Source organism: Haliotis asinina, chromosome 11 (assembly GCF_037392515.1).
Source record: "Haliotis asinina isolate JCU_RB_2024 chromosome 11, JCU_Hal_asi_v2, whole genome shotgun sequence".
NCBI lineage: Eukaryota > Metazoa > Mollusca > Gastropoda > Lepetellida > Haliotidae > Haliotis > Haliotis asinina.
Window position 1 is genome coordinate 15,804,917 of NC_090290.1, and position 16,997 is coordinate 15,821,913.

The 16,997-nt window shown below is 37.3% G+C and overlaps 1 protein-coding gene across 1 annotated transcript in view; it reads left to right on the plus strand.

Annotated features, from left to right (window-relative positions):
- The window catches only part of LOC137255264 (putative sodium-coupled neutral amino acid transporter 11), a 115,961-nt gene extending 99,062 nt beyond the window's left edge, over positions 1 to 16,899 (plus strand). Inside the window, exons 9-13 of the mRNA XM_067792712.1 lie at positions 2,397 to 2,467; positions 6,603 to 6,764; positions 7,785 to 7,897; positions 8,574 to 8,711; positions 9,903 to 16,899. Coding sequence (XP_067648813.1) covers positions 2,397 to 2,467; positions 6,603 to 6,764; positions 7,785 to 7,897; positions 8,574 to 8,711; positions 9,903 to 10,184 — 766 coding nt within the window. The 3' untranslated portion in view covers positions 10,185 to 16,899. The remainder of the gene's footprint in view (positions 1 to 2,396; positions 2,468 to 6,602; positions 6,765 to 7,784; positions 7,898 to 8,573; positions 8,712 to 9,902) is intronic.
- Positions 16,900 to 16,997: the final 98 nt, after the last annotated feature.

Below are 16,997 nucleotides of genomic sequence, written 5' to 3' on the forward strand. Positions count from 1 at the left end.
AGTATCAAAATAGCGAATACTTAATCTTTCATGATTTTAATAAAAGCAGTATTTCACGGAAGCAAGTTCAGTATTCTGTTTATTATTCTCCAACACAGTCTGATAGAAACTGGCGAAATTGCCTACAGTATGGGGACTCTCAGCTTTCCTTGAGTCAAGCAAGGTCTAGTGCCAATTTGTGACAGCGGCATTAGCATTGTGACATCATAACTGTAAACCATTATTCATGACGTCATACATCTAGTAGTATGACACTAGTGTGATATTGCCGTAAAAATATTACACTGCTGTATCTTTTACGGGCGAGTAATAAAGTATTGTATTGAGTTTAGTTTAGTGTAGTATTTGGAATAGCATTTAGCATAGTACAGTATTATTGTTAAGCCCATACCTAGTGTCCCTGGTCATGATATTTGGAATATTTGCTAAAAGTGGCATATAACCCCACTCATTCACTTCAATCAATATTGCTTTTCATGGGTCCATAAAACAGGCATTGACCTCATCACCAGTGTCTAATGGCATAGTGTAGTATAGCATTTAGAATAGGATAGTATTTGTAATAGTATAACATTAGTATAGTATAGTATTGCATTAAGTATAGTATAAAGTGCTGTCCTGTCCTGTGCTGTGCTGAGGTAGGGTAGGGTATATGTAGAGTGTTCATAAATGCGAATGGACTTGGTCCGACTTGAGCCCTCCCTGGTTGTCTGGTGTTTAAAAGGGCTGCAACAAATTCACTACGAGGCGCACATGTTACACATTATGAATATTGTTTAAGAAATATGAATATTGGGTAACAACAACAGTAAACAAAACATTTCATGATATGTTGCCAGTGTAAGTATATCATGCCAAAAAAATTCCACAAGAAATTTGCTGGTACTGTAAATTCAATGTCTTGAATGATAAACACCTTGTGCTGTTAATGTGTGATTATTAGGCTGCATAAAAAAAATTAAATGTTTCTTGGGCACGTTTTTTTCAAAAGTGACGAGGGCAGTAGGAAAGTATTTTTAATTTTTTATTTAAAAAAGTGACGAGGGAGGAACATTTTTAAAATATTTTTTTTCACTCAGAAATTCATCTTGGGAATTTCAGCATATGTTAATGAGTTGTAGATTCAGTTACCCTCACTTCTTACAGATGCTCATTCGTATAGTGGATAAATGGATGATCGGGATGTGGCCAAGTCAAAATTATTTTTTTTTAATGGCAATAAAAACTGTTGTGCACACAAGTAAAATTGATGTGCCGATCCACAAGAAAATTTCGTTTTTCTTATTTAGCCTTACATTTTATTTTACAGAACAATTATCCAAATTTAATGTTATCCAACTCTTGTCAACTTCAACAATATACTTACTGAAAATATTGCTTTGTTTGACATGCTATCAGTACTATACTTGTACAATGGGCCTGTGGCCTTCAGGTCTGAATAAAGATAGATTGATACCTGCAGTCAGATTAATTATATAAGAATGGACAATTATCCTGCCAGGCCTAAATGTGTTCCATTTTGTATGTCTTACTTTGACAAATAACACCCAAATACAGGTAGAAACATTCCTTTTAGGACACTGTTCCATTCATGAATATTCTATTCTTGAGATCATGAATAACAAATTGATACCATGAAAGTTTTTGGATCGATTCACTGAATATGCGAGTTAGTCTTAAGAGCCCTAGTGATTTAGTGGGTAAGGTGGTTGTGTTAATCTTCCTCTCTCATTCATTAACTGACTCGTTAATATCTGTGATAGAATTGGCTCAGTAACCCATGCTTGTTTTAAGAGGCGTCTAATGGGATTGGGTGGTCAGGCTTGCTGGCTTGGTTGATCCACATGTCATCATATCCCAATTGCATAGAACGATGATCATGATGCTGATCATGATGCTGATCACTGGATTGTCTGGTGCAATTTGGATTATTTACAGACCTCTGCCATGTCACTGGAATATTAATATTAATATATTAATATATGAAAAACAAATCAAGCAACCTCGTGTATCAAATTTAAACAGAATATCTGTTTAAATATCACAAAATACCAACTAGCACTTAGTGATCCTGAATAAAGCATACTTTACAGTACTGCTGACTTTGTTACTGTTTTACGGAGGCAATGGGGTTAGTCAAGTGTTTAAAGTGTTCGCGTGTCCCTCAAAGACCCGGGTTCGATTCCCCACATGGCTACAATGTGTGAAGCTCATTCCTGGTGCCCCCGCCATGATGTTGCTGAAATATTTGTTGAAAGCAGCGTAAAACTAATCTCACTCACTCACTCGCTCACTCAAAACTGTTTTACGTTGAAAATGTTTAATTTATTTCATGATGCCATGTGCTGATGTTCCATAATTAGTTTTGTTTGAAACATCTCTTTCCTGTGTTCCAGAGAGCCCACAGAGGGAGCATGGCAGTTTGCCAACTATAATATAACACAAGCTATTGGAATTATGGCGTTTGGTAAGTATAGAAATATATTCCCTGGTATTGTGTAGTTACACAGTCATTAAAACCAGTTTTATTATCACACAGATGCAATACAGATTTTTTCATAGTCATTCTCTGTTTATTTTGTTTTGTTAGACTGCATTTAATAATTATGCAGTAATATAAAACTGAGTATTAAAAACTCATCCTATTTAGCGGCCTATTGTCAATGAAATATAGGTTACCTCGACAAAGTCACAATGTAGGTCTCTTTAATAACACAAAGGTGCTACAGTTATGTGTATGTAAATATTGGATATATCTTTTTGAAAAAATGTATTGCTGTATCGCTTCACCTGATGGACACGGTGGAAGAGATAAGCAATGCAGATTCTCTGATCACAAGGCTTCATTCCAACCAATAATACTGAAATAAGCATAAAAACATCATCCTGTATATTAGCACTGTTATAAATGAAATATTAGTTACCTCTGAAATGAGATAAAATTCTTTATTAGTTCTCTTCATTAACATTATTTTTATCATGAGGCTGTATATTCAAATCATTAATACAAATGAATAATGAAAAACATCATCCAGTATATTGGCGCTTATCTGTAAAATATAGATTACCTCTAAAACACCTGAAAATGATTTATTAGTTTTGTTTATTAACATGTGTTTTTATATTTTTAATTTAAATTTGAAAATTCTGAGGACATTAGCTGCAGAATGAGAAGGCCCAAATCCTTCTGTTCAACATTATGTGAAATATAGATTACTTCAATAAAATGTTTTATTAGGTGTGTTTGTTACCTGAATTATTAATTGTTAATTACAATTTTGGAAATTTCATTGACATTTGCGGCAGAATAGGCCACTGATGTCTAGATAATCCCAGTTAAATATGATGTGAGTTGGTTATTCAATGGCACCATATGACCCTTCACTGATTGCATACTGCCCTGCCCTGTCTAGACTGTTTATTAGGAGCCCACTTTCAGAGTAATTGGGTCTCTGATGGTTTTCATTAATGTGAGTCAGTAGCCCTCGTCAGATTGATGATAACTGGCTGGTCTCAATGGATTATACTGTATGCAACTTGGCTAAAACGTATTTCCTCCTCTTCGACCACTACATGAGGTTGACCCATAAGTTCAGGTTAGAACTGTAACATGTATAAGGCAGCTAACAGGATCGGGTGGTCAGACTTGCTGACTTGGTTGACACTTGTCATCGGTTCCCAATTGCGTAGATCGATGCTCATGATGCAGATCACTGGATTGTCTGGTACGGACTTGATTATTTCCAGACCGCCACCATAAAGCAGGAATATTGCCCAGTGCTGTGTTAATCAACACCCAACCTCATGCATTAACTAGTGTGTGTAACATATGATAACGTCCTGATGTTGATTTCTACCTCCAACGTTGAAGAGTTTGTTCTTAGTGATGATTGGTGATTATAAAGTTGATTGTAGGGGCCTAAGATTGATTGTAACTAAGATTGCTCTGTGCAAGCGGGCCCTGATGTTGATCAAAACCAATTCAAATCAAGAGGAATATCCATATAAATGGCTGTCATACTAGGTTGACACATTTCATGTATCTCAAGGGTAATAAATTTGTTACACCAGACAAAAATGGGTTGTTTCTGTTGTTCAGTTTAAATTTGAAATGATACTTGACTGTCAGTATATAGAATATCATGAGTATCAAAGTTACAATAAACTACTTAATCAGGTTTAAAATATAATCTGGTAGGTATATGAGGACTCAATTTAAAGAACTGACACTTTCATGCAGCTGGTGCAACTTAGAGACATGACCCTGTTGCGCCAGACAAAAACAGGTTGCACTTGCTGTTCAGTAGTATATGAATCAAGGCATTAATGATTTAGAACATCATTATAACAAAATACAATAGGTTTGAAAGACAATTGTATACTACTTCATAAAATTTCACAGTCACAAAAGTCATTCAGGAACTGTCTGTGTAGTCAGTGCTTACCAGTTCCTTTACATTTGTTTTTTCACTAGTTGTCTTTAACATGCACTAGGTTGTAAGCTGGTATAATTATAATGTTGCATTTTGCAGTTTTAGGTTGCACTAATGCAAGTTCTAACTGCTTGAGGGGTGGTGTGGTAGCCTAGTGGTTAAAGTATTTGCTTGTTTTGTCGAAGACCCAGGTTCGATTCCCCACATCGGTACAATGTGTGAAGCTCATTTCTGGTGTCCCCTGCCATGATGTTGCTGGAATATTGCTAAAAGTGGCATAAAACGATGTTCACTCACTCACTCACTCTACATGCTTGAATTAAGCTGCCTATGCAGCAAGAATGTCCTGCAATGACATGTCTTACAACTTTTGTCGTACATGAGAGTCAGTGTGATTTGTTGTCAATGCTGTAGCTGAACTAGCCTGCATATACTGCATTGTATATTTGTGTGATTTGATCATTGTATGGTTATAATCGAAGTGTTTAGAATTCATGCATAAGCTTAACATTTACACTGTAGAAAGTAGGTCAGTAGACTGTTAGTCCATTACAGTTAGTCTACAGTTGAAACAGTAGAGTTACCATACTGCCTATAATAAACACTGGGTATCTTACATAATTACTAGGGTAAAGCAGCTGTTTAAGAAATATATGCCAGGGGCCCCTTTCACGAAGCACTAAGATTATCGTAAGTAATTGAGGTGACCTTAGCGCAGTGTTAAAGAGTGGGAGTTAAAGTTAACCGCAGTACAGGTTGCTCCATGAAAGGAGCCCCAGGTCTCTAGTAAGCATTGGATACATTTTTGATAAATGTATTCTCCCTTGATCCAGAGATAGATTTATTAAGGAATGGCCCCTTTAGTCATAACTTCCTGGCCTCTGCATGGCAAGGATTAATGGATATTATGTAATCAAAGTTGCAGTCAGGGGGGGGTCATGTAAATATAGAGCTGGTGCTAGATGAATAGGTGCCAGACCTCCAATAAGCCCTTGTTCTCAAATAACGGTGGATGTTGAACTTCGTTGAAAATATAAGCACCCAGGTGCTTATAAGAGGAACTATGGTAAGTCATAGATGTAGTTGAAGTTGTGATCTTTCTTGTCATGGGGATAAATATATTACATTATGATAAGGCCAAGATATTTTTTGACATTCTTGAAGTTGGTGAGTCGGTCGTAAGCCATATGACTTTAATGATAACATTGTTCATTGCACAGAGCGACGTTTCAGTGTAGATTAGTACACAGTTTTCAAGCTGAAAGTGAAAATGTTGTAAGAATCTAAACCCTACTGTCACAGAAATTGTTGTCCATAACGTTCTATGGTTTATGAATAATATAAAGGCCACTTATACCGTTCAGAAAAAGTAGGGGATATTGGATTTATGAGATCAATAAAATGCAAATGATGAAGCCAAGGAGGAAACAGATGATGAAGAGAAATCAAGGGAAAATGTGACAATTTATTCCATTCGTTTGGAAATGTTTTATCTGAATGGATGTATGTTACTTTTTCTCACATGCATTGGCATTGACTAGTGGAAGGCTTGCAATGTAACACTGAACTCCTTGATGCACGGATATGCTCTCAGTGTATACAACATAATGGGTGTTATTACTCGCCCGTTAAAGATGCTGCAGTGTAATATTTTTACGGCAATATTGCACTAGTGTAATACCGCTTGACATATGACGTCAAAATGGTTCAAAGTTGTGACGTCACAATGCTAATGCCGATGTCGCAATTTTACGAGACATTGCTTGACTCACGGAAAGCTGAGAGTCCTCACACCGTAGGGAATTTCGCGGCAGTTTCTGTCAATTTATGTTGGTGAGTAATAAACAGAATACTAAACTCGCTTCCGTGATATACCTTTTTTTTTAAATAAATCGTCAAAGATTTGGTATCAGACGAGTGAAAGCGTTTAATAAAAATGGTATTACATGGAAGGTCATTTAGTATCCTCTGTTTATTATCCATTATAATACAGAGTACCAAAGTTAGGCAAGAGTCCAATCCCACAGTTTGGCATTTCCTGTGGGCAACAAAGAAGATGTTACCCACTTTTAGGTGGGATTCATTGATTGGCTAAAGCATATGAGAAAACACTTATGTGTGATGTGACATAAAATGTAACAGTGTTCTGTGCCATCTGATGTGTTCCAGCGTACATGTGTCATCACAACACATTCCTGATTCATTCGTCCCTGGAGAACCCGACGACTCAGAGATGGGGCTTTGTTACGCACTTCAGTGTGATCTTTGCCATGTTCATGTGCCTCGTACTAGGAATTGTGGGATATCTGTCCTTCACTGGGTTGACGCAAGGTCAGTTCTTCATATTCATGTTTGTGTGTGTCTAGTGGAGTAGCCTAGTGGTTAAAGTGTTTGCTTGTCATACTGAAGACCTCAGTTTGATTCCCTACATGAGTGCAGTTCATGAAGACCATTTCTGGTGTTCCCTGCCCTGATATGATTGCTATGAACGTAACATAAAATGAAACTCATTCACTCATATGTTTTTTACGATACTGAAAAGATTTCTTTGCATGGCAATATTTTAGACAAACATTTATTCTCTGAAATGAACATATTTTACCCCCAAAAAACCTCCCGTATTCATAAGAAATATGTTCATAATGTATAGTACAAACAGCCCAGAAACATTTTCAGACACCCTGAAACCGTGGAAATCTAAGCTTGCCACATACTCTAGACTGGCATGGGCTTTCTTGGATATATTTGTGTCAGGATCAGTACTGTCTCTACCCACAGAGGTTACTCCTTTCATTTCTCCCTACGTAACCATTGTTCTAATACGACCCTTTCATGGTGATCTGGATTTGTGATTGGTTGTAATCAGATTTAGTTGTCCAATCAGCGACATTGTTTCAAAAGTGATCATTGGCAAAGCTTCAGTAATTTCCATATGCTTCAGGAAAACTAAAACCTCTACCCAAGCACGATGTGCAAAGGTTTTGTCTAGACAGAACTGAAGTCATTGCAGATCAATGACACCTCTACCCCCACCCGCCACCCACGTAGGTTTACGTAGGAAGATATGACGGGAGCAAGACAAGGTTACGAAGAAGATATGACAAGAGCAATATGAGAGGTTATGTAGGAAGATATGACAGGAGCAGCACAAGAGGTTACGTAAGATGATGTGACAGGAACAAGACAAGAGGTTTACATAGGACGATATGACAGGAGCAAGACAAGACGTTGCGCCAGAAGATATGACAGGAGTTTCCTCCATAAGAAGAGATTTGGGTCAGTATGACAGACTAAAAATATTGCTAAAAGTAGAGTAAAATGTCTCTGAGTGTTTGTGATGAACTGTTCCAGGTGACCTGCTGGAGAACTACTGTCACGATGATATCCTGATGAACATCGTGAGAATCGCCTTTGCCGTCACCATCATGCTTACCTACCCAGTGGAGTGCTTTGTCACCAGAGAGGTAGGGAATATGTTATCATTCATCATATCGAAGCGTTGACTGCCATAGCATGGCAGAGTTATCAAATGTCTTGGGGTGATTTATCAAATGTTTGCATATTCTCTACAATGACGATGTCTTCTCACCACATTACATTCCAAACAGTGTAGCAGCAATGGATAGCCTAATGGTTAATGCTCTTCACAAGGACTCGGGTTCAGTTCCCTCATGGGTACAATGTGTGGAGCCCATTTCTTGAGTAATATGAGCTGTAATATTGGTGGCATATTGTTTAAAGCTGCATGAAACCAAACTCACTCACTCGCCTTGATTTTGTATCTGTCTTACGGGTAAATCATACCCCAAACAACTTACTCATTAACCCATAAGTCACATGCTCTATCTGTGAAGATCCGAGTTGGAATTGATCTTCAGGGACCCATACTTGTCGTAAGAGGCAACTAAAAGCATTGGGTTGTACAGCTCTCTGTCTTGGTTGACAGATGTCATTGTGTCCCAGTTGCGAAGATCGATGCTCATTGATACTGACCACTGTGAGGATTGCCATGTCAAGGCTCAAATATATAATGAACACCACCATGAAGCTCCAATATTGCTGAGTACGGTCTTAACCATCAAACAAACTATTACTGCTGTGTTGATCACTCTTTCATTTACTCTGTGTCTGTGCTGGCAGGTTGTAGAGAATGCTGTCTTCCCGGCCAACCCACCCACACCGCTGTGGAGACACATCACCATCACTGTCATCATCGTGTTCCTCACAGGTGCTGTCTCCATGGCAACAGATTGCCTCGGAATTGTTCTTGAGCTCAATGTAAGTAGTCTAGACACAGCCTAACAATTATAAAAGGTTGATTGTGAGCCAATGTCGTCTCCTTTTCATTGAGATCTTGTTAGCATATTAATGGAAAAGTAGATAATGGTAAAACTTAACATTACAGTAATAACTTTGTGAAAACGTCAAGAAGACATATGATGACATGTCTTTTTACTAGTGCTGTGGGGTAGCCGAGTGGTTGAAACGTGTCCGGAACGTGCGTAGTTAACCTTTCTTAGTAAGGGGAGCATTGTCAACGTTAGGGACATTTAGCATTGAGTTGCTAAATGGAGACACTGAGGTTCATAAGTTTATGAGTCCTGTTAAGTCCTGATAGTACAGAAAATATACGAGCTATACCAAAATCTATAAAATAGGTGCAGTTGGTATGGTGCAATACTGTGGGGTGTGGTTCTCCATGTGGGTACAATGTTTGATGCCCATTTCTGATGTCCCCAGCTGTCATACGGCTGGAATGGTGCTAAACCAAACCTGTTCAGTCACTGTCTGGTTACTTTGCATATTGTTGCATTTTGAAGGTTATTAAGAAGAATTTTGTGTATCGGTTGTAAGAGACAACCAACTAAGTCAGCTAGGTGGTCGGTGAATCAGTAGCACTTGGAAAGCTTATTTTGATGGTTACAGTATCAGCAGTTCTTAACAACAAACACAAAGTTTCTTGATACAGCAAATAGGAAGGGAGGTAACTCTATGGCAATATAGAAAGGGAGGTAACTATGGTAATGTGGAAATGGAGAAGGATTGGGACGTGTTCACATTTTCTACCTGGGTACCCAGATACCATTTATGTTACTTTCTGTCATCAAATTTGTAAGAAATAGCATATATTTTTCAGCTTGGAGGCTACAATTTTGACGTTAATAAAAATTTTAACCATGTATTATATTCAACATAGGCGATGGCACAAATCTTCAAAGACAGTACAATCTTTTAATCGTGAAAGAATAAAACATTACATTGCTTAATCTATTCGGTCTTGGTATTGAGATGGGTACCTGGGTTCAGCTCATTACCCACCCATCCCAAGTATCTGGTTTACCTGTCCCAGCCCTAAAAGGGAGGCAATTCTATTGTGGTGTGCAAAAGGGGATAACTATTATTCATTCAGGGCAACCAACCAACCAACCCACCCGGGAATGAAACCTCTGCTCTTTCTATTTGTTTCAGGGGGTACTTGCAGCAGCTCCCCTGGCCTACATCATCCCCGCCCTAAGCGTCATGCGACTGCGACAGGAAGCCATGTTCTCAAGGGCAAACATCGGACCCATCTTGGTGGCAACATTCGGGATATTGGTTGCCATAATTGGATTTATCATGGCAATGATCAACCTTGCCCGTGGCTCCACCTGCAGTCATGGAGAAGATATGCCTTATTGTGCTACTCGTATCAACATGTCCTTTCCTTTAGCGCCCATCTTCCCAATCCAAAGCACCACCCCGCACGCATGATTACAACACTAGTTATATCCAAACATACAGATTATTTACCATCAGAAATGAACAGTTCAAATAATATTATGAAATTCTATTTACATATACACAGAATATTGTAAATACTTTTCTGTGATTGACATTGTGTTGATATTTTCCATGATCAGATTGCTTGAAAGGAAATTTCAGTGTAGCGGCTCTGTGTCAAAGGCCAGTACGTCATCGTACCTCTTTTAGATTTTTTGCTGATTCATCACTTTTTGGGAACTGCTTATGCAAGCCCTTTCAATTCAGAAGCAAATTCTAGCAGGATTTTTTTTTTAAGTAGATGAAGTGGTTGTAATATGTAGCATTGGCTGAATGTTGTGTTTATTTGAAATTTGAAACATACAAGATGACTTTTGTATCGTTTAAACAGCTATTTGGTAATAACAGCAAGGTAGCTGCTGCCAATGGCGATTGTGTTGCGGGTTGGAATTTTAGATCACAACACTGAGCCTAAATACCTCCACGTCTTATGATGTATCCATGACGATTATGATCTCTTATGATGATATGTTCTTGATATGGTATCTCACAAGATTTTGAAATGTGATAGGATTTATCTTGGTTACAGTAACAATGCTATCCCTAAATGGTAATATTATCTTTCAATGAAGTCATTATTTCTGAAATCAAATGGGCTTTCTACACTGACCTGATATCCCAATCATTACACAATATATATGTGATGATGTGATATATCTTTAAAGGCGATAACACAAATGGCCATTATTTGTATAGCAGAGCTGCAACAATTCAGTTTGTTTCATTGAAAATTGAATCTGACACCTTAGTTTCTATTTTTCATAACCAATATCACTATTTAGATAATATGTAAGTACCTGTTCAAATTATTTCCACACAGCCAGAAAGTGCTTTTGACACCAACATGAACTGTTTCGAGTGCTAAAATAAGGTGAAACTTGATTCGTTGACGCCAGGCTTATTATCCAATGAGAATTGTTGTTAGTAGACATCACTAAGTTGACGATAGATTTCAGGCTGAAAAAGACAACTCTGAGAGTTAAATGAAATCTGATGTTTCTACTTCATAGATGAATTTACTGGAAAATTTTCTAATCAAGGGTCCATATTGAATCAAATTCTGGGTGAATCATTGCAGCCCTTCTCTCTTTGTCATGTGGTAACTCCATGACAGTATGATAAATCTCAGGTGATATGATATCAAGATGAACTTATATATATATAAGGTAATATATATATGCTAATTATGATCTCTCCATGGTGACATGATATCTCCATGATGATATGGTATATTTGATTTGATCTCTCCAAGTTGATAACACTAATGATGAGATCCTTGCTTAGTGTGATTGTATCTCAATACAATATAATACAACCTATTCATTCCTTCATGCACTCTTTGTACTGAAATGGCATCAAACAAAACTCACTCGCTTACTGAGGTTCTACTGATCTAATTTATTCGTGGATTCAAGAAGGGACGGTCCAAAATAATGGTCACTGCCTTGGAAAGTAGATATTGTCTTTAATTGTGGATAAAGACAAAGATAGAGGATACGGACAAGAATTTGGATAGCAGGCACTATTTTGGATAGTGGAGATAATCTAGGATATCGGCCATGGATAAGTATAGTTGAGACAGTTTAGTACAGTCAGGATGAGGACAGCTAGTGGACACTGTCTTGGAAAGTAGATGCGGACAAGGATAGTGAACATGGTTGAGGATAGTGGACAGGTATAGTGCAGAGTTTGCACTCTTAGCCGCCTGCACCACCCGGCCACGTTGGTCCTCAATCCTGGTTGCCAGGGTTACTAGAAGGATGTTCCTGTCACATTCTGGATATGGTGGTTGCCATGGATACAACTAAGCTGCTTCAGTCACATTCCAACTCTGGTGGTTGTCAGGGTTACCAGAGGGATGTCTTTATCATATCTTAAATCAGATGGTTGCTAGGGTTGTGAGAAAGACACCTTAGTCATATTCTGAATCAGGACACAAGAGAGATTTCACAGTCACATATCAACTCTGGTGGTGACTAGTTAGACCATGAAAGGATGTACTGCTCCCAGAGACACACGCCATTTCATGCCGATTGGAGTACTACTGTAACCTAGCTAAGTGTTTTTGAACTCTTTTCCATAAAACTAATGCCATACTTTGATTATCCTGAGTCTATATTATTACAACAGAGGTACGTCTGTTCCCATTGCCAGTATTCCTTATCAAAGGCTTGTGTTTCTAGGACTTGCGTCAGGCGGCAGTATTTCGGTATCATGTCAGATTAGCCTGATGTTCAAGGGATTGTGGCGGGCTCATAGCTGTAGAAGACGATGTAGTTAGGGGTTAGCAGGATCCATAGCATGATTTCACCCTGACACTGGAGTAGATGCGTACGGATATGTCATGTGTACATATACATTCTCATGTTGTGATTTACACAAATTCATCATAAATTTGGTTTATTTTGTTACAATGTTCTGATTGCTCATATGAAGTCCTACATATTACAGGTATGGAATATTGTAGTCATGTTTGTGGTGATGTGTCGTGGGCATTAGATGTAAACATAAGTTTCATTAGATTGTTCGATGCTTAAAACTATAGTGTCAGAAAACCTTCATGACCATCAGTCCTGTAATTCTTCGTCTTGGGTGGTGGGGTAGGATATCTGGTGAAAGTGTTTGCCTGTCGCGCCAAAGACCTGGGTTTGATTCCCCACATGGGTACAATGTGTGAAGCCCATTTCTGATGTTGACCATTTGAGTTTTTGCTAGAACATCGCTAAAAGTCTAAAAGTAAAACTAATCTCACTCTTTATCAGGGCAAGTCGGGAAGCTGAGTGGTTAAAGCGTTTGGTTGTCATCCGATGACCTGGGTTTGATTCCCCACAGGGGTACAATGTATGAAGCCTATTTCTGGTAGTGCAATACTGAACCATCATGATAAAGAGTCAGATAAATTCTTTGTGTATAAAAAGTATCAAGAATTATATATATTATTATTATCATAATGTAATGTTGAGTTATGATGACTTAGGTTGTGGATTGTTGTGTACAGACCAGTAGTTCAATCATAGCATATACAGCTACTAGGTTATCCCAGTGGTTAAAGTGTTTGTTCAGGTTCAGTTCCCATCATTTATGCAACACGTAAAGCCCATTTCTTGTGTCCCCTCTGCTGTGATATTTCTTGAAAATTGCTTAAAGCAGCGTAAAATCATACCTACTCCCTCACGCGCTCACAGCTAAGGTGGCTTTTAGATTAAGCTTTGTTCAAGTTGAAATAATTATTTAATGAATATATGACAAAATATTATGGTCTTGGATTCAGAACTCAACAAAGATGTTTTATTTTGTACATTGATGAATATTTGATAAACAACAAAAGTTACCAAATATTACAAAGTTTTGTGAGAACTGCAATGACAGTGTATTTCAATACCCTGTATTGATGTTTGTTTAATAAGTATGTACCATTAAATGTTTTTGGACAGTTATAGTTTGAAGGATTAAATATTACAAAAAATTATGTTCATTCATGTCTTCTAACATGCACTGTTGACTTAAGCATTGAGCATTAGTACAAAACATTATGTTCATATGTGATGCCCAAGACAGATGGTTGATTAAACTATTTCATTGGTACTTATACTTATTATAAAAATGGGTCATATACTCAAGATCAACAAATAAAGCGACGTGAAAGTCACTTCAGCAAATCAAACATGGCAAATGCTAACTGTTGACGTGATCAGTAATCAGATCTCAAAAACCAGAGACCTTGATGAAACCCTACTTATTGGATAGTTTCCAACTATATATTTCCTATCCTGTTGTGCTCATTCATCTATAGGTATTGGTGCTAGTAGTAATTTCAAAATGTGTAAACATGACTTCTAATTCAAATATTTACACCACGTACAGATCTGTGATTTTGGATTCATTTAAACTTACCGTATATGTTGTAACTCATGGTTTTAACTGCTGGTTAACAAACTTTGAAAACTGTCTAAAGTTTGCAATATATGCAGTGATATCAAAAGCATAGACTAAAATATTTGCTTATTATTCTTTAAAAGTTTCTCTTCCAGTTTTTGTATTCAATGACGTTTGTCAATTTTGAAAAATTCAAAAGACTCACAAAAAATTAATTGTCAATGATTACTTAGATATATAACTGTCCATTACCAATCCTTCTTTGCATTCTTTCAGGCTAGTGTGATAGAGTTGTCTCCCCTGTTTAAAAAGCTGCAGGAGTTACCTCCCTGTCAGAAGTTTGTTGACAGCAGAAATTGTTACCAATATGAATATAATGGAGGCATTTGTGAATCTCCAGTCAGCATATGTGTGTTTAATATTGTATATATCATGTATGAAGTATTTATTTTGATGTAGTTTGCTTGGTAGATTGTTGTGTGCTTCAATCTGTGATTGTTACTCAACCAAGAAAGGACTGCAATTGGTGGAAGTAAAACTTGTCTCCTTTTACAAGAGAGCAGAACTCACTTTGACCTCAGGTAGAATAAAATATTCACTGACATTTAGACAAAATCTACTGAAATGCATTAATTCGATGACTTAAAGAAACAGGCTGCAATTGTCTGATAGAGTTACTTCCCTTGGTCATGTTTGAAGTAGTTACTTCATCTGGTGATAAACTGTGGTTTGATAGATATTATGGGGTTTTCACTATTGTGGGTTTTAGTCACATCTGGGCTTTTGTTGAACATTAAACCTGTGGCTTGAATCCGACGTTACTACGTTTCCAGCACCATATCCATACTCAGATGTTTACCACTTCAGGGCAACACTTCTCGGGATTTCTTCTCTCAGTAAGCTGTTACAATGTGTTGTAACTGAAATGCTTTAACATACCATAACACAATCAATTACAAGTGCACGTGTTGAGAGTACCCTCCCGCTGTGGTATGCCAAATATCGAGAACTGATAAAACATATCCTGGATGCTATGGTGCAGTTCTTGCCAAAAATTGTTGATCAGTTATGCAGATGTCGTGTATCAGTACTGAAAACTACTCCTCCATTTTGGCTTTTTTTTCTGTTTGTTTGTTTGTTTTTTGCAAAAAGTGTCAAATAATACATGTAGACCCACACATACATAGTCATTCTTTCTCTGTGAAAATCCCAATCTAATAGTTTTGTACCCGCTGTAAGGTGATAGGACTCACAATTTCATAAACTGGATGCAAATAAAAATTAAGGAATGTGCCAGATGTTGACAGTTTGATCTCCTCAATCTTATGGTGTTCACAATAAATGGGGTTCTAAATGGACTCTAGTAAGGGAGATAACTCAATATGGATTAATTTGACATAAGAACATTACTCAATATCATATATCAGGTTGGGGAGAATGGGATTCAAACATGACTTTTAAACAAGGGAGATAACTGAGTCTGGGTTAATTTAAGGTCATCACATTACTCAATATTATGTTGGTTGCAATCAATGGGATTCAAACATGACTGAACAAGGGAGATAACAGAGACTGATAGCTCAGAGACGAGGGTGTTAGCTCACTTGGATTAGTCTTAGGGTTGATTCCACCTCAGCGATTGTTCTCAGGTGTTTACATTGACAAATCAAAGAATTATTTATAGCATTAACTTGTGGAAGAGATGTGTTAGTGGTTTACTTGGTTGACAGTTCCTGTGATCGTGACATTTTACTCTTCTCACTTTCCACTTTGTTTACAATTCTTGTCCAAGCTTACCATATTAATGAGTCGAGGAGAAGAAAAACAAGACCACGAAAATGTAAACATTGTTAACCTTAGTGAAAACATTTATGTATTTTCATGATTATGGCGGGATGTGTATAATCTTTATAACACAAGGTTGTGTGAACTCTGTCAAGAAGAGCTATTCATGTATGTTATCATGCATCAGTACCATAAAGCCTTAAATTAAATTCAGTAAAATTGTTAAGTTGCTGTTAAGTCTTGATTGTCAAATGTTGGTAGCCAGGTGGTTGAAGGCACCAGACAGAGTTGTGTCTCTTAGCTGTGCCAGGATCTGCTGATTGCTCAGATTAATACCTTTGGTTTGGTAGCACCATAACCATGCTTGCAGGATTCAGCTACGTGGAAGAGGTCTAAAACAAGAGTTTCTCAATGTTAAGGTTCCAAGTTTCAGATGAAATATTAATAAACAAAACTGAATAAGCAAGGATACTGTTTCAAGTTATATGTGATTTACGCTTTTCAATATTCCTCCTCAAACATGGCAAAAGAACTGTTCTGTTAAACTTTGGAATACTGTTCAAAACACTTGCAAATATCAGGGGGGACAGTTTTCTGCTGATACGCAGATTTTCAATGATGTCACTCTAAACCTGATCTATTAAGATCTCAGCTGAAAATAGATTTTCCATTGCCATTCATGAATTATGCATAATTCATACTGCAGAAATCAATTCTAAAATCAATTCAACTGAAACAGAGAGAGCATACTGTTCCCATTATGTGTCCACTTTAAGAAATCATGCCTAAAGAGTGTCTTTCTGAGAAAAGTGTTTCCTAGTACAAAGAATTATTGCATGCTGGCAAAAGGTGATGTTTCTTGAGACTAATATTATGTTAAACATTATCAGTATTACTTAAGTCTATCTTCTCAGCTCTACTGGGTGAGTCTTGTCTGTGGACTTATTGTTTGTTTCTAGCATGTTGTTATCATGTATGAATAAAATATCAAATTACAAATTGTGTTTCTTTTTGTTTTTGACATCACTTCTCAAAGGCAGACCCAGCATACCTTGCCTATTAGATTGGGGGTCAATTCCTAAC